Source organism: Cryptomeria japonica, chromosome 7 (genome assembly GCF_030272615.1).
Source record: "Cryptomeria japonica chromosome 7, Sugi_1.0, whole genome shotgun sequence".
Lineage (NCBI taxonomy): Eukaryota > Viridiplantae > Streptophyta > Pinopsida > Cupressales > Cupressaceae > Cryptomeria > Cryptomeria japonica.
The window spans coordinates 760,537,155-760,556,689 of NC_081411.1; the positions used below are offsets into that span (position 1 = coordinate 760,537,155).

General features: G+C 36.1%; 1 protein-coding gene across 1 annotated transcript in view; it reads left to right on the plus strand.

Moving 5' to 3' along the window:
- Nucleotides 1-1,346: 1,346 nt before the first annotated feature.
- The window catches only part of LOC131030058 (mediator of RNA polymerase II transcription subunit 33A), a 111,458-nt gene continuing 93,269 nt past the window's right edge, over nt 1,347-19,535 (plus strand). The window contains exons 1-2 of the mRNA XM_057960740.2: nt 1,347-2,096; nt 5,188-5,298. Coding sequence (XP_057816723.2) covers nt 1,819-2,096; nt 5,188-5,298 — 389 coding nt within the window. The 5' untranslated portion in view covers nt 1,347-1,818. The remainder of the gene's footprint in view (nt 2,097-5,187; nt 5,299-19,535) is intronic.

The following is a 19,535-nucleotide window of genomic DNA, read 5'->3' on the forward strand; positions in this document are numbered from 1 at the left end:
TTCTTGTTGAATCTTCTCAAAGGGGGGTGAATCTGTGAAGACAAATGATGATTAACAATGGTGACAACTTATTTTATATGCACCTTTTCATCACAACCTTGGTTTGACCCAATCTGGTTTTAAATTCATTTTATTTACCCAATGTTGGGCAAATGGCTAAGGTAGATTGACCTCATCTAAATTATATAAAATTATTTAAATTTTGACATCACAATGTAAGGGTACCAAAAATATAGGTTAGCCAAGATTAAGTTAATTTTAATTATTATATTTCAAAAAGGGCCAACCAATAAAGATGTATATTTAAAGCTCTCTTAGGGGCCAAAGTCGGAGATGCCAACCAACAATCATTAAGGTTCATAAACTTTCCTTAAAATGTGTGATACGCCTTGATCATAAATTTGATTATGTTTGATCTTCTTTGGTCTTCATACGATGTCCTTTGACATCAATGATAATAATTTTAAGTCTCAATGCTTCACTCCTTTGAGCATCACCTAGATGTAAAGAGCGCAACAAAGACCTAGATGTAATGAGGGCTATAAGAATCATGTATGCTCATGATAGTTGGGTTCATGTGATCCATTAATCATGAAATATGAGCCAATGAGTTTGACTCAAAATTACATAGTTTAATCTTTGTAAACATTATAATTTGACACATTATGAAAATAGCTCCTTCTTGTCAACGAATGAGTTAAGATGCTCTTTAATGAATGATGCATAAGACACAACACTTGTTGAAGGTTTTACATATGAGGTAGCAAGTTGATTGGGCTTAATCTTGGGATACATGCTATGATTATGCATGTTGGAGTTGGAGTAGAATTAAGATTGGTGACCTTCCAAAGAGTCAAATACTTCACTTTTATGAACATTACTTAAATGCAATGGACACTAAGTAGATTGATTATTCATTCTTATAAAATAAAGATTCATGTGAACCATTTCTTATAAAATATAGATCAATAAATTTAACCTAATAAAATATCACAAAATTAAAATTATTAATTAAAAATAAAACAAACTATATAAAAATTACAAATATTTTACAATTAAAATAAAAAACATATAATAAAATATCAATTTTATACATTCATCAATATCACAAGCTATTGATATAAAAACTACTGGACATCAAATGTAACTGGGATTCTATTTATTAATAATAAAAAATCATTCTATTCTCAATTATTTAATAAATACAGCCACCGTGTCTGAATTGACGTCACTCTGATATGACTATCATAAACTTGATAAAATCGTCTACCCATTTATGAATTTCGAACGTGCGTGATTTGAATCCAAGACCGTGAATTTTCCTAACGCAATCAAATTCGACTGCTACGCGGACTTTGAGGTTGTCTCATCTCACGCAAGAAATGACAATTGATTTTGATCCTAATTCAATTAGAAGCTTCTATTGATTATCATAAATACACAATTTTGAATAAATTCGAGAGGAAGAACACGAACACGGCAGTCCAAATATTAAACGAATAATAGAGGGGCAGATGTTATTGTTAAAGATCCTAGTCATTGGGTAGGGATGTTGGGTGCACTGCAGATCTTTGAAAGTATCTTTTTTTAAATTGTAGATTGGCTTGAAATAGTCCAGCTGAGATGGGTGTTGAGGAGGCGGAAAGAATAAGGTCTATTTGGTGCAGTATATTGATTTGAAGGGGCCTGTGAGTGATGGCATGGTTTTATATTGATTTTGAGGGAGCTTGTGTTTTATGGGTATGGTTCTATATTAATTTGAAGAGTCCTGTGTGCGATGGGCATGCTTGTAGATTGATTTGAAAGGGTACTTGTGAGATGGGTAGTATGGAGGAAGGATGGGTGTGGCAGCAGCATGTGATGGAGGTGACAAGGGTGTGTCAGGAGCAGAGGGACACCCCTCTTCTGTGGGCAGTTGAAGTGAGCAAATGGCTGAAAGGAGCAGCTGTCAGCATGCCCTCTGTGGAGCTGGGACAAATGCTCATATCGCATCTTTGTTGGAGCAACAATGGACCCATGTTGTGGAAGTACATTGAACAGGCTATGTCATCCCACATGATTCCTTCGTTACTTATCTTGGCCTTATTGACTTCCAGGTATATGTGTTTTCTGTTTGAATTTCAGTTGACAAAACAGGGCTTTCACAGAACCATCGTGGGATCTGGCTGCCCAAAAAACTTGAAGGCCCTAATAGTAGGTTAATAGTTATGGTCAAATTTTGAGAACATCATGAAATTCGTGGTTGGTCAAAATCTAATTCTAAGGTCCAAGGGGTTACGGCATAAAGGCAATGGGACACACTTATAAGAACATGTAACGAGCTTCTGTTGTAACGTTTATGGCATACAAGTGAGCCTTGACGGTGTTTACAAATCTTAAAAATGTGGTGAAAAGCTAATCTCACGCTTCAAATAGACGGTTCATAAGTTTACCCTAGAATTACTAAGTGAAAAAGGTCACATGTCCAAATTAAAGAAAATTAATGATGCCCAAACGGAGATCATAGTTTTATATCATATTCTTGTCAGTTAGGACTTGCATTGTGTAATTACAACTGAACCGATATCATTGATACCCAAATTCAGTTTCTGATCGTTACAATGATGCCTTATGACTATAACATCAACCATACATGGCTAAATTAGGGTCTCCAGTGCAGTTGAAATCGACAGTATGATTGAATTTCGACAATTGGTCGGCAGAAAATATTATTGACTACATGAAAATATAAATCAATCTGTGTTTCATATAAGCAATGATCAACTAAATTGAAAAGAATTGGAGTGAGGGAGATAGATAAATGTCAACAAGAACGAATGCAAAATGAATTGAGTGAAACCTGTATCTTTCATTTGCAAATACCATATTAATGTTTTTGAAACAGGCAAAAAGCTTTAAATTGCTAATAAAAAACTTGAAAAAACAGAGAAAGCATTAAAGAGTAGCAGATTTCTAGCTTTTTGCAGTAATTGAGTTATGTATTTCTCAGGAATCCCAGGAAACCCATATTATGTATATGATGAAATCTCTTGTATCAAACAGTATTATCAAACTATCTAAGCCATAAGAGACACAGATTAAGAAAGCTGGTAAAAACCACTAGAAACTGCAGATCAGAGCCATCATTATTATAAATATTCAACAGCATACCCTTTCTCTATGAGGACATAACAAAATTGAAACATAAACATAGAATTGAAAGCCAAGCAACTTCCAAAATCTTCAATCCAGTTGTGAAATCTTTGATAGCATCTTACTTCTCTGTCCACAAATGTCTTCTGCCTGCACCAGCACAGAGCCAAGGACCTTTATCATGAATTTTTTTCTCAATGAAAGGTTCAGATACATGCGGGTCTCAGTCTTTAATATCATATAAACACCTGAAAATTTTCTCAAGAGAAACAACATCTGGTTTGAAACCTTTAGTATCAGGGCCAGCCTTTAGGGAAACTATAATATTAGAGCAATCCGAGGGGATGTTTCTCATGCCAAGTCTTTTTTTTTTAATTTCTTCCAGCTTGTGGGTTTGGAAGGAAGCCTCATGTGTTTCACTGGGTGAAGCATATTTTGTAACTCCTCTGAAGATGTTTTTTCTTAAATATGCCACTGGTGATATGGATTTTGATGGTGTATACATCTTCAGCCAGAAGTTTGATTTCTTCTTTAATACATTCCTTCACATTTAACTGTTTGGCCCTAAGAGACCTTAGCCTGGTTGAATTTGGTGATGGCTATCACTATTAAAAGCCAATGCTTAGCACAAGTGTTGAGAGGATTAGGTTGGATATGGACTTTCAGGTATTTTCAAATCCATCAAATTATTAATTTTTTGCCATTTCCCAATCTTCAACATTCTTAATAATTTCACTTTTAGAGGCTATGAAGGAGTCATGGTGACTTGGGAGCCTTTTGGAAAGCTACTTAGTAGGATTTAAGTGGGTCTTAGTAGAGGATGTAAGCTTCAGTGAGCTAGGGCCTTTTGAAGATCTACTCTTTGAGCAGCCAAGGTTATACAAGCCTGAAAAAGCAGAGAACCTCCCAACATAGAGTAAGCTAAAAGATTTGAGCAAAGCATTATTGTTGAAGTTTGTGATCCAAAGTTTTGGTTTGTTTTGTTTTCATGTTTACATGTGTTATTATTGGGGGCATGCATCTCTTTAGTGAGATACCCCTTAGTCGTTAGGTTCTTATTTGATGTCTTGGGTTACATGTTGTTTTCTTATGCTAATGTTTTGTTTGTTGTTTAGGTGTAAGATTTTCTGTTAAGGTGGTTTAGGAAGTTGTGTGGGAAAGGCTCTTATATGTAGTCTTTGTTATTCCTTGAAAACCTATTTGGGAGGGAACTTAATATACAGATTAAGTTTATAAATTGATGATGTGAGCATTCAATTTTTTTAGTGTTTTAATAGTTTAGATGCTAACAAGTGGCATTAGAGCCACCCATGCAAGGTTTATCACCTGTTTGGATTTACACTTGAATTCGGTTGAGATGTCTTATGAACTAACTTGATTCATGATCAATTGGTATAGCTTTCAATGTGAATTCCGTTCTTATGCAATTTGTGGACTACTTTGTTTGTTTGTAAATTAATGATTTGGCTAAACACCTGGTCTTATTTTTTAGCAATGTTATGGCAAAAACTTTTATTTGTATTTTATAGTATTTTCTGGTAAACGGACTTCTATAGTTGATTGGATCCAACAGACAAATTTTCATATGGTTTTTGATTAGTACATGCCTTATGAAGACTCTTGTGTATGTTTACCGAAACTTCTAGTGTCACTTATTGATGATTGTCACTTATTGAGGAGCACGAGTACATCAATACAATTTTATTAAAATTTATTTCCTTTTTTGGGCATCTACCTTTCAAATTTAACAAGGTTGTATTCCTATTCTACAAAGTATAACACTCATATAGGTTAATTGCATGAACTATTCTATCGTACATAGTTATTAATTTATAAATAGACAAAGGTTTGTAATTTTAAACACAACAGAATTAAAGCATACACCACATTAAATATGTAAAGCATCGTTCCTTCTGCCTAGCATAGATTCAGACCACACAGTAACTCTTTCTAACTGGCATATTGAATGGGCTATAGTTTTTTCACTCACAATCTTTATCAATGTTTTGTTTACTTAGAATCTTAACCTATAATTTGTTTCTAATTGAACTGCAGGGTGATTCCCTATCGCCAAATTCAGCCCGAGGCATATAGACTTTATCTGGAGCTTCTTGGTAGATATTCATTTTGTTTAGTTTTAACAAATACTGCTTCCAATAGCAAGAAGTAAGTACAAGTTTTAAACCTTAGCACACTTGATAAGAACAATAAGACCATAATTTGTTCTTCATTTTTAATCATTTTTATTGAAAAAGAAAGATAAATCTCATAGATAGACAGGTACAATACAGCTTGTGTCTAACATCTCTCTAAGAAAAGGATACATCTTTGAATAATAAATGGGAAGCTGGTACAATACAAAATAACTGTTAGAAGAATTTACAGAAGCAGCAGAGTTGAAATACTTAATCACTAAATTAGTATCTTGCAGAGTTTAATTGTTCTATTCTCAACTATATTTTTTTAAGAAAAATATCTACAAATTATGCTTTATTGAGGGGACACAATTTTGGATGTTCCAAAGTATCTGTCATATGCCAGGTAAAAGGACGACACATGGGGTACTATAAAGAATAAATAAATGAAAAAAAAAGGATTACAAATCAAATATTTCCCACTTGTAGAAAAAATAGACATTCCACAGATCTTAACGTATTTATAATTGATAAACTTATGTGCATTGTTGTTTCTTAAATCTTTGCTTATAACATTAACATTGAACTGCGAAGCTACGCAAATGTTGGTGCAATATAAACCCTTGTTTTTTTCTTTATGTTTTTTGTTTGAGATGTTTAGAGAAGTAGACCGAGGTGTAGAAATTGTTTTTTTCGCAATAATCTCATTTGCAGCAATGAAATAACATAATATTCTTCTAAATACAATATTACAGAAAATACCCACAACCAGCAATAATTTCAGAATGATTTGAGAATTGAAAGAACAATATATCTTCAAAATATGAACTACCTAGATAATTGTAATACATCAAGATGCCATATCCAACATAACCACAAAATTTGGAGTTTACAATATTAAATCTACATAAAAATCCAGCAAATAGAAGACTCTAGACTTGGATGCCACACCTCTAGATAGTCTTCTTGGCTCATGAGATGAATAGGAAATTGATGTTGGTGTAGGGCGTTCCAATGAGCAAAGAAAGATCTCTCCAACATTGACGTCCAGCTACCATAGACCCTCACGCCTAGAATCAGCTGTACGACCTCCTCTAGAAAGGGTTGACCAGCAATAAGAAGCTCAAAATATGCAATGAAACTCTCAAAGCCCCTTCTAATCTGCTCTACAATTTGTTCTCTAACTTCTGTGCTCAGGACCGGAGAGAACAAATTGAAATCCAACAGTAATGAAGCTTAGATGTAGTCTTTGTATGAAATCACCAATCAATCCTCTAGGTTAGATCTTTCACTAATGAAGAAGATGCTCCTTGCAAGGGTTTTCGTCCTCACAAAGCCATAGGATGAATACATTCAATCTAGTAGAGTTTTGTTATCAAATATCAAATCAACATATTGAAAAATGAGCTCAAAACAAATAGGTAGGCCTCCTAGAATCCCATGCCCCTTTTAGGGTTTCACCTTTTTAATTTAATTTTAAAACACCTTATAACTCCCAAAGTCGACACCTATCCCCAAAAAGATCGCTTTATTTAATATTTTCAAAAGTACTTTTAATTTTCAACTTTGGTGCCCACTTAGACAAACATTTAATCAATTCAATAACATTAAAGTTAAACTAGGTTACCGGGTTTGGCCACCTAGCCCCCTGGTCCTGGTCCGGTCCGGCTATGGTTCGGACAGGGTTTGTTTTCCACATGCCGGGTTCGAGCTAGAACGGACTCGTGTGGACCTAGGTCGAACTTGGTTGAAACCGGGTGGCCGACCGACCCAAAACAATTTTTTTTAGCAAAATTTAATATTTTTTTGAAATCCGCCAATTAAAAAATGAAAATTAAACCCTAAAAGTGACTTTTAAAACATAAACTTGGCTCATTTCTCCTCATTTGTGTTGCAAACAAAAGTTTTTTGCTAGCAGGTTGAAGAAAGGGTGAACAAAGTTTGGCTTCCAAAATCAAATAGGAGTTGAAGACTGATTTTTCAAGCTTCAACAAGTGTTGCAACATCATTTCCACACATTTGCAAGCTTCCATTGGCAGCAAGAGGTAGGTTTTTGAACATTTTTCAACTATTTTTGTTTCACAAATTGTCAAACATGAAACATTAATTGTTTTTCATTATTTTGTTTTTGTTTTTGATTTTGCATATGTTCATGTTATTTCTTGCCATAGGAACTAGAATGGCATCTACCTCTTCCTCCATTGGGACAAATGAACAATCAAAACAAAAAAATGATCCAAATTCTCCCCTATGGAAGTATGTTGACATTATAAGACCATTTCCAGGAGGTGGGGGATTTTGTTGGAGATGCCAAGGATGTGGTATAGAACGTAATAGTTCATATTATCGGGTGGTAGGCCATTTGTGTGGAATATGAGGAAGAGGCATCAAAAAATGCCCTGGAAAAGATGGTATACCTATACTAGATGAGATGGTGATGAAATATATTAGGGAGCATGAGGCAACAAAAGAGAGAGAAGCCCGCAAATTGAATCAAACCGCACCAAAGAAAACAAAGGGAATGCAAGCCCCATCTGATCCCGATGTTGTAGTAGAAAACCACCCCATCTTTTCCACAACTGAACCTCAAAGTGAAGCACCCTTGACATGCAAAAGAACAAAGGGGCCTTTAGAAACCGCATTTCAAAATGAGAGCCGAGACATTGCTGACCAAGATGTAGCAAGGTGCATATATGCAAATGGGTTGGCTTTCAATGTTGTTCGCTCCCCATATTGGAAGCAAATGTTGAAAAGTGTTAATGAAGCTCCAAGAGGGTATAAGTGAAAAATTGATTGAATAGAATAATCGGATAATTACATTGAACGATATACACGCATATATAGAGCCTACAAGACGATGTTCTATAAATAAAACTAGTCGTTAAAGTGAAATCAAATAAGCTAAAAAACTTAAAAAGCTAAATAATAAAAAGCTAACTAAACAAGCTAAATAAGCCGATTAAAAAGCTAAGTAGCTAAATAAGTGGACAACTAAGATGACCACTAAGAATAGAAGATGACCATTATAGAAGATATTAATATTATTTTAACACCTTCCCTAATGGTCATCATACTCAATACCCTACAGAAGACACTGCAGGTGTTATGATCACAAATGCAAAGACCATCTGCTGCTACAGAGACCCTCCCAGGATCTGCAAAATGTAAATGATCAAGAGTACCAAAAGCCATCCAAGCTAATGTAGCCCTCACATGCGAATTAGATATTTAGCACACGCGAATTATTGAAGCCTAAAACCATGTTTTTGAGGAAAAAATCAGCAAACCCTTTTGTAGAAGAGTACTGAGCACTGTTTGCTCCAGTAGCTCTTAAACAGACTGCAAGATACCATGGTTGCAGATGTTCGCCTTGACAGTGTGACCCAAAACTGATTGCAACAAAGCACGATTTTTGAGGAGGAAAATTGATCAAAACTAGAGAACTTCGCGAATCACAAATCCCATGCAAATTTCGTGTATTACAGATGATTTTTGAGGAAAAAGTCGTAAAAACCAGCAAACAATTTTTGAAGAAAAAATCGTGAAAACCTAGAAATCTGAGGTTACAAAACATCCTTTTTGTGGAAAAAATGGTAAAACCCAGATAACCAAAATCTTACGCGAACATCGCGGATTACAGATGAGATAATTTTTAAGGGAAAATTATAAACCTTGCAAACAATTTTGAGGAAAAAAATGTGAAAACCTTGGGACTTGTAGGACGAGGTTTGGCCTAAATCAATTTGATCAAGGCGACGATATTTAAATATCATGAACAAGCGCTGTTTCCAAGTGTTGTGGTAGTTGTTGAACTTTTGACTGTGTTCCAACATGATGTTGGTCAAAGATGTCATCATGAAAACCGAGGTTGAACGAGGTCAACCTAGTGAAGGCACGAGACAGAAGAATTTGATTAAAATATCAGAATAGAAGCAGCTGCAAAATGAACCTGAAACCCTGGAGTGGAATGTTGGTACAAATCCCAATTTGCGAATTTCGAGGTTTAAACCTAGAAATTAAATTTTTTTTGCAAATTTGAACCCTGAAAATTTTCTTAAAAAAATCCAAAAATAATAATCTGTAGAAAAGAATATTGATTTTTTTACAAAAAAAATCAGTAAAAAGAATGCACGGAACCCAAGGCATAAATCTGGGCATGGAACCCAAGGTTTAGAATTCTGGATAACCTAGAAAAGAAAATTTCCTGTAGAAAAAAACATCTCTTAAAGAATTAGATAAAACAAGAAACAAGACGATTTTAAAAGATCGTTGTGGATGCCCTAGCCGCTGCCAAAAAATTGTTGCAAGAGAATCGAAACCTGCTGAAAAATCGCGCAATCCTAGTCTGAAAAAAATCGTGGGCTATCACCTAAACAAACCCACAAAAATCACAAATCCGACGGCCAAAATTGACTGAGAAAAAAAAACACGAAGCCGTAGAAGCCCAGAACATGCTAGAAGAACCACGGGCCGCATGTCAGAGAAAATCCCATCGCGTTGCACGAAAAATAAAAACACGTTTAAAAAAAAAACCACTGAAGTCGGTCTTTCAAGCCACAAAAACCTATGCCATGTCCAAATTGCGCCAAAAAGACCCTGAAATCACGTCAGCGCCAAAAATCAAGGAAAATGCGCTGAAAAAAATCATGCGCAAAATAACCCAAAACCCCCAAAAAACGACGCTGTGGAAAAATCGCGAACTGAAAAATCAAATCGCGGGTTAAAAAAAATTGGCGCCCAGTTGCAGATCGAGCCCTTAGGAAAATGCGGATGTCGGAAAAATTGCTCTGCTGCCCAGGCAAATAAACACGAAAAGTAAACCTGCTCTGCATAACCAAAAAAAATGTCGTGGTTCCAAAAATCCAATGCCCTCGAAACATGAACACGAACAAATGCAGATCCAAAAAAGCCTTTTGAAAAAAAACTCAAAAATTTCAAAAAGGAGGGCACGAATTTTTATCAAAAAAATTGCCAAACTCTATAAAATCCCAACGACCCGCTCTGATACCATGATAAATTAATTGAACAAAATAATCAGATAATTACATTGAACGATATACACACGTATATATAGAGCCTACAAGACGATGTTCTATAAATAGAACTAGTTGTTAAAGTGAAATCAAATAAGCTAAGTCGATTAAAAAGCTAAATAATAAAAAGCTAAATAAGTCGATTAAAAAGCTAAATAGCTAAATAAGTCGACAACTAAGATGACCACTAAGAATAGAAGATGACCATTATAGAAGATATTAATATTATTTTAACAATAAGGGCCCAGGTTATGAGAAGGTACGTGGAACCCTATTGGAAAAAGAGGTGAAGGGGGTTGAAGATGCATTGAAACCCATAAGGGATTCATGGGCTGAGACAGGTGTATCAATTGTTTTAGATGGGTGGAAAGATTCTAAAATCGTCCCTTGATCAATGTCATAGCGGTGTCCCCTAAAGGGGCAATGTTTATGAAAGCTGTGGATTGTGAGGGCGAAGTAAAAGATGGCCAATTTATTGCAGATATTCTCATCTCGGCCATTGAGTCAGTGGGACCCTGCAATGTTGTCCAAGTCATAATGGACAATGCAAAAAATTGTGGAGCTGCTGGTTTGTTGGTTGAGGAACGCTATGATCACATCTTTTGGACACCTTCTGTGGTCCATTCACTCAATCTTATGCTGCAAAGGATTGAGAATAAAATAAAATGGATCAGAGATGTGTATGCAAAGGCTGAGGACATCCAGATGTTCATCACAAACCACCACATGTTTCAAGGGATTTTTAGATCCTTTTTGAATTTGGAGCTATTGAAGGTAAGTGAAATAGTAATTTAATTTTACATTTTCTGATTTTTTTAATTTTCAATGTTCATAATATCATCGTGTTAGCTATATTGTGTATTCTTCTTTAAAGTTTGGCTTTATTTTTTAATCATTTTGGCATTAATTTGTGTTATAGGTTGCTGAGACCCGTTTTGCATCAAACACAATCGTCTTGAGACGACTTGTGAAAGTTAGAGTGACACTATGCAATAAGGTGATCAGCACCAATTGGAGTATATGGAAGCAGAGTAGAAGTGAGAGGGCAGCAAAAATTAGGGACCAAATATTGGATGAGAAATGGTGGGATCTTGTGACATATCTCCTTAGTATTACTGAGCCCATTATGAACATGATTCGCTATACCGAAATGGATAGGCCTTGCATTGGTGAGATTTATGATGGCATTGACTCAATGCTTGAAAAAATGAAGTGCACTATAAATGCAAGAGAGAAAGACCCCAATGAGAAATTCTTCAAAGAAGTGGAAGCAATTGTTGTAGAATGGTGGAATAAGATGACCACTCCTTTGCATCTTCCTGCCTATGCCTTGACACCAAAGTACTACAGCAATCAATTGCCTGATAAACCAGGAAGGATTCCACCATGGAGAGATCTAGAAGTATCTGATGGGTACAAGGCAGAATTCCTTAGACTATATCCTGATGATGATTTGCGAGATATTGTTACAAATGAGTTCATAGAATTTGCAAATGGGAATGGTCTAAGTGTTGATGCTCTTCGTCATAGATCCAAGAAGGATGCTCATAGTTGGTGGTACTTCCATGGCGCATGCTTCCAACACCTACAACCCCTTGCTGTCAAAGTTTTATCACAAGTAAGTTTAATTAATTAAAATTTATCACAAGTTTATTTATAGTTTACTTTGTCTTCATAGGTTGCTAGTTCATCTGCTTCAGAAAGAAATTGGAGCACATACTCTTTCATCCACTTTGTAAAGCGCAATAGGTTGCTATCAAAAAGAGCGGAGAATTTAGTATATGTGCATTCCAACCTACGTCTTCTTTCACACAAAAAACGTAACTACACCCAAGGGGAAATGAAGATGTGGGATATAAAGCTAGAGCATACTGATTTGGATGCTCCCGCTTCTCAGCTTGTTGCATTAACACTTGATGACTTGGATAGTGAGCAAACTTATAGTGCAAGTGCAAGTGGCATTGGCTCATCTAGTGTCAATGTCAATGATGAGGAGGATGAGGAGGAGGAGAATGAGGATTATGAATTAGAAATTTAGAGAATCCATTTGATGATTAAACTTTAAGTTTAAATTGTTGAAAGTTGAAACAATGATACTTGAATATTTTGTCATTTTGATATTAAACTTGATGTATATGATGCTATTATCAATTATGGTATGATCATGATGCTATGATTACAAGTTTATGTTTGTTTTGTTGTTTATATCATATATGATGCTATGTGACATGCTAATCTTAATTCATGCTTATATATATATATATATATATATATATCCCCTTTTCAAAATTTTGCCGTACTGGTTCTTCGAACCCGAACCCAAACCGGCAACCTAGAAGTTAAATATTCAAATTTCAATTTAACTTTAAAACTTAACGTTATCTAAATTAAATATTTTGTACCACATTAAAAATTGAAATATTACCATTATCTACTCTAATCGACATCCCAGAATAGAAATATGGCCAATTGGCCAAGTCAGTATCCAACCTTGTTATGACGTTTTCACACATCGCCCCATTGCAAATGGGGACCCCCACTTTTTTCTACTTTCTAGGTTAGTATTGGCATCTCTAACTATTAACTTTTCACTTGTAGGAGGTGCAATGCCCCAAGTTGACAGGAAGTAATGAGGTCATGTTTCTCTCTTTAGGGTGAATTGAGGTCAGTTAGCTCTCAAGGCTTAGGAAATTAACGATTTATGATGATCATTCCATTTGATCATCGTCATTTGCTTGCAAAATCAGAGATGAAGTGCTGAGTTAGAATAGGGAGAGTTGTGAAAGGAGATTGGAATTCTTGAAAGGAGGATAAGTTAAGGCCTCAACAATCATGGATTGGCTTAAAACAAGGTAATCGAATGAGCAAAATTAAACCATTGATTTCACTTTTTTTGACCCTCTGAAACCTCAATCCAAGACAATGAAGTCTCCATGCTTGATGAAGATGAACGTGAATTGGAGGACAATGATGGTAAATGGGTGAAATCCTCTTGCGATGAAAGGTGACGTCTTGATCAAATCGACCAAGCAAGCAAAGTTAACATTGAGGCATTTCTTTTGCCTAGTCAAATCCGCGATCTAGCTCAAGCATTTCCTTTGCCTTGTCAAAACCTCGATCATGCTTGAACATTTCTAGTGGGCTATGAAGAGTCTGACCCAAGGCAAATGAAGGAAGCAATTTAAGTGAGGATCCAATTAACAAACTATGAAGTGCTGTCAATGCTCCATCAGAAACCTGAACTTCCTATGCCTAGTGAAATTCTCGACCTATCACATAGCATTGTCTTTGACCCCCCCAAAAGCCCAAACTTCCTTTGACCCCCTAAAAGCCTGATCAAGGAAGGATGATCTTTGAATTTTGATTGAGGTAGAATGTTTGATGTTTTTGCAGCGATTTGAAAGGCCTTGAACTTAAGTGAGCAAAGTCGATATTTTTGAGGCATTGTCATTGCTCCTTCAAATCCCTGACCTGCTTGACATCACTTCCTTTTCCCTATCAAAACCACTAACTTCCTTTCCCTACATAAATCCCTGATCTATTTTAAGTTCAGCCTGCTTTGGGTTACTTCCAATGGTCATCAAAAGCCTGAACCTGCATAAAATCAGAAACAGTGAGAAATCAGACATATAAAAGTAAGGTCTCAAACATAAATCAGGCCTGAGACACAAAATCAGACTTTGAAATGTGAAATTAGGGGTCAGGGAAAGGGAATTCATTTCAGATTTTAAGATTGATATGGTTCTCTTTTACATTTTGGTCAAGGGTTGTTTTCTTTTCAGGTTATAGACGCAAGGAAGAAGGAACTTCATCTCTTGAAGAGGATGATGACATGCTAGGAATCAGCTCCAAGATGAAGGCTCATCAGCTCACATGCAACATCAAGATCACACTGTTTGAGACTTCGGCATATGAAGGAGGGTCCAAGATATTGCAACACTCCAAGTCTCAAAGCTCTTGCAAGGCAGCGGATAGGATGACTTCCATCACAAAGAAAGACATTATAAAGCAAGTATAGGGCATAGCATCGAAGGAAGTCGACACATATACTTTGGTTTTTCAACATTACACTTCATGCTAAGGAGGTATATGCAACATGAGGATGTCAGCTTGCTTTATGAAAAGAGAGTTTTCATCACATAGAAGTTTTCCAAGTTCAAGGAAGCACAAGGTTCACAAGAGCAAGCATGAGAGTGCACATGCTAAAGGATGAAAAATTTCACAATCTTGAATTTCCTTATCAATGCTAGTACATCAAGAGATTTTCCGATGCATGAAGAAGGAGAGGATGCAAAGACAGGAGATAGTTTCTGAAGAGTCAATCAAAGTTAGAAGATGATGCAATTTGGGAATATCTCCTACCTTTGTCTCATTAATGGTGGAGCTTGGAAATGTTGAGTATCAAGAGATATGCTTGAATCACCTACATTTGTGATGAGTTACAATGAGCTAGCTGAGGTGGCGCTCAGTCATCACTTATCCAATCACATCATTCCAAGACAGTGTCCAGATTCAATGCACTTAACTCATCCAACAAAGAGATAACGACCACATGTGGGCACAAAGACCGAGATACCTACCCTCGTCATCTATTGGTGAATAATTCAATGAAAGACGTGTGTCCCACTCAATGCAATTTAATTAGTGGTCAAGCATTAAATGCTCTGTAATGGGTATAATAAACCCTAATAAGGGTTTAAATCTTCTACTCTTGGCCATTGATTGTGAATCAATCTGAGCCATTCATTGTAATGAGAGCACTATATAAGGCTCTACCTCTTCATTTGTTAAGGTTAATAGTTCAACAATAGTGAATAGTTGATAGATAGCAAGCAATTAGAATAGAGTAGGGAGAGAAGGCAAAGATTGTTGCCAAGACTTTGTTGTTAGCAGCGTATCAATTTCATTGAAGATATGGTGAACTTTATGTGTTGATTCAACATTTGCATGGTCTCTACTTCTCATTTATTTTGATGTTGTTTAGATGAATTGAAGAACTTTGTGCATGATCAGTGGTGAAATTCATACATCCATACTACGAACACTTTGTTGATTGTAAAGTGTCTTGTGTAGTCAACTGGATCCATCTTAGCCAAGCTTAACTTCAATTGCTACTTCTTCATTGAAATGCATCGTCTTGATGGTGTTATGTCGTTGGTAATGATTTGAACATCATATTACCTTAGGATATTGCACTAAACTTTGTGGAGTTGTTGCTTTGCATGGCAAAGCAATGTCTAGTTGAGTTTCACCAAAGATTGTCCATTGCTCTTGCATTCTTAGAGTTAGATCAGCTTTCTCAACTCTCATCCTTTTTCCTTTTTTTTTTAATTAAGTTAATTTCCACGTTCCAACGACATTCAAGCATTTAAGATACAACGTAAGTCCACCTTGTGATTCTATCAAAATCACATGACAATCACTGAGTCTATCCAAGAGCACGTCAAGACTTGATATTTGAAACCTTGGAGTCACATCCCATTTGATTATGTAGTTTAGCACTTGGGAAGATTTTGTTCAAGAGAGGATATAATACTTAGTATTTTATTCTGTATTGCATAGTGCATAAAAAACACATCAACAAGCTTGACACTTACTAAAAATTGTATAGAGAAATTGTCTAAATCCACTCTAGAAAAGGGCATTATGCAAATGTTAGCCGTCTGAACTCAATACGACATCTGTCATCGCCAAATAAGCTGGATTAAATTGTTGACAAGTGTCATGCCCCCAAACTAAAAATAAATCAGAAACTATATTCATATAATAATGCTTGGGTGATTATCTTCGTAGAGGCCAACCCAAGGGCAAAGGGGATTATAAATAAAGAAAACAGTGTTGGAGTAAATATTATTTACTCATAGCTTAAGTTTAACTTAGGCATATCGAATTTCTAGGTAGTAGGTAAACTTTATTATTATTTTATGTTTACTTGCATTTAGTAATTTGTGTTGGGTGGTTGTACTTACCCTCACATCTCATTGGTGCTCTCATCTCCACTCTTGCCTTTATAAGCAGAGCTTATGTACATTGTTAATCATCTCAAAACAGTTACATTTTTGGTAAAATATTTTATTCTCTTCATGTGAAGGTTATATTGTTGTTTGTGGGCCTTCAACATGGTATCAAAGCCTCCATTCAGCCTCTTCTTCTGCAACATTTGAGAATATTCATCAATGCTTATTGGAATCATTGTTTTTTTGTAGGCTGATCTATTTGCTTTGTGAGTGCCATTTCATTAGCACACAAAGCATCGGTTATATTTTTATGCAACACATAATTATTTGTCCAGTAATCAAATCTGGTCGTTTACGAGATGCATAAGTTTTTATTATGGATTTTATGTTTTCAAGCCCATACATATTGTGTAGGCATTCTTTGTAGATTGTGTTGTGCCCACATGATATTATGCAAGCTGTTTTATGTTCTCTATCGGCTTTGTGATTGTTGGTGGCTTCCTTATCTTTGATGATTAGATCTGTGTTTGTTGGCAGTCGTAGTGATTAGGCTCTCATTCTTTGTTGGCGATCCATTGGCACAACGAACCATTGTTTGTAGATTAGTGTTTTCCTTGTGCAATGCATATGATAACTTTGGCAGGACGTTTGCCTTATTATTGGACGACTGTGGTCATTGACCGAGTGACATTCTCCTTGATTAGGCAGAGGCATTTCGTTTTGGTTGCATCAGCCATCATACTTTACTTGTTTGATTGGTTTCTCCACATTGTCCAAGCTCCTTTCTTGCGCAACGGGTTTATTCAGTGTGATTGGCCCAACTTATTTTTGCAGGCCATCCTTGCCTTATTAGATTGGATGTTTTATGATTTGAATCAGTGACTTGTGATTGTTCTTTTTTCCTTTGCTAATTGCCTTTGATTGCAGTTTTTCCTTGAAGGAGAATTACATTTATTCACAACACTTTCAGAGACCTTTATTGGCCTATGTATGACCTACCCTCGGGTTTTCTAGTCTGATTGGGCATTTGGACAGTAGGAGTAATACTTTGGGTGACGGTTGATTGTGAGGACTGATGCTAGGTAGACTATCTCACCATCTTGCTTTCGTGAGTCCATTCTATTGCATTGCCTATGTCTTCATCTACAACATCCATTATTTGCATCGATTTCATTTATGAAGGCCTTTTTTTGTGGGCGACTATTCTTTTTGTCATGACTTGGCTATTTTGCCAAGCACTCTCCTTTGTGCACGGGCGCCAATAGTATTGGCCTGTATTTTTCTTGTTGGGGTCGAGTCTTTCAACAACTCGTGGTTCGTAGTGAAGCAGTTGATTCATCATTGAAAAGTTGGTGAGTTGTTCTTTCTAATCGGCCAATTCATGTTAGACTTTACATTTCTAACATCTTGGCTCAAATATTTTGTTCAAATCTGGTTAGGGTTTCAACGTGCACAATGAAAGAGTGTGCTGGTGGGCCCCCGTGTGTTGCATTCAGGCATTAACATTGAGTTTTTAGTCCCACATTCCTTAAGTGGGATTCTATTCAGCTGTTTATATAGCTGCTCATCTATCACATATTGTGAGCATAGGTCGGAAGAGGCTAGCACCCTCGTGTGCATAATGTGTCGGTTGTTGCTTAACCTTGGTGGGCTCTTGGCTCAGACTTTGTTCTGCATGTTGACTTGGTGATTGGTGGCTCATTGACTTGACTTGTGATTTGACTGTGGTGGCTTGTTCTTGTTGGCATGGGTATCCACCATCTCATTGTTCAATTACCCTTAAAGGGCCCCACCTTTTTTATCAGCCAATCAGGTTTTTTAGCCTCCTAGGCTATATTATTATCATTTCTTGGAAGTTATATTTTCTATGTGTTGGCGCTATATCTTTGTATTTATCATGTGAAGAATCTTCATAGTTGAAAATGGATTTTTCATTGGAGTGGGGGAACTATAGGCAATGAAGCGATTTCATAATCACTCATCTTAGTGAGTGTCATTTATTGCCGTATTTGTATAATTTTGTTCCTTGTCCTAGCACACCTTGTGAGAATCTTATTTGGAAAGGCTATAGGGCTAAAGTCTTTAGAGTTATTTTTAATCATATAGATGATAACATTTTGGAGTCACTTATTCATTTTCAGTGTCCTCATGCCCTTTGGGCTCACATTCAGGAGTTATATGGCGATCATGATACTTAGCCATTCAGCAATGATCCTATTTCGGATTTTAATGTTCCTCTTCATTCTTTAGAGGAGATAATCCATGTTTGTGATCCTTTGGAGGTTTTTGAAACTTCATATGAGGTTGTTGCTTTAGAGGTTCCTAATTCTTTGTCGAAGATAGTTGATTAGCCTTCACTTTCATTGACTCTTTATCCAAAGTCATTTGAGACTTGCATCATTTCTGATCAACAAGAGGTATATATTTGTCTTCCTGATTGAAATTCCTATTTGGTAGACATTGGTTAGTTGTTTGTGGAGTCTCACATTTCAGATTTGGAGGACACATTTGAGGGTTTATCTCTCCTATTTGATTATAGTTGTGATGCACCTATTGTCACATCTTATTTGTTTTGGAGCTCGTTCAAAATCAGTTTCCATTGGTTCCTTGTTTGCCACCTTATATTGCAATCGGGCATGTACCCGGTTGTTTTGTGGCATCTTCATCATCCAAGGACTTGGCGACATATGAGTAGATTTCAAAGACATCATCATCCTACATTTGGATTCCACTTCCTAATTCCTATGTAGAATGGGAAACAGTTTTGCACTTCTACTTGGTTTATCTTCTTCCTAAGGCGAGAAATGTTGTTTGTAGGCATTGGTTTATGTTTTGTCTTCAAACACTCACCATTTCTGCAAGCAATTATCCATTTTGGGGGGGATATCATGTCTCTTTTCTTCTTTCCTATGGGGGGATTCTTGATTGTATATACATGATGTATGTAGTCCTTGGGGGGTGTGATTGAGTCCCCATCCATGCATCTTTTTTCTTTTCTTTTTTTTGGAGACGAGTTTTCTCCCATGTGGTTTTCTCCTCTTTTCCATTTGTGAGAGATCTCATTTCATTGCATTGTACATGGGGTACCTAAAATGGTCTTGTAGTTGGGACCCATATTGCATCTTGTTCATAGTGCATAATAATCCTCTCCCTAAGTTGCACTTAAGAGGGGGTTGTTGGAGTAAATATTATTTACTTGTAGCTTAAGTTTAACTTAGGTATATTGTATTTCTAGGTAGTAGGTAAACTTTATTATTATTTTATGTTTACTTGCATTT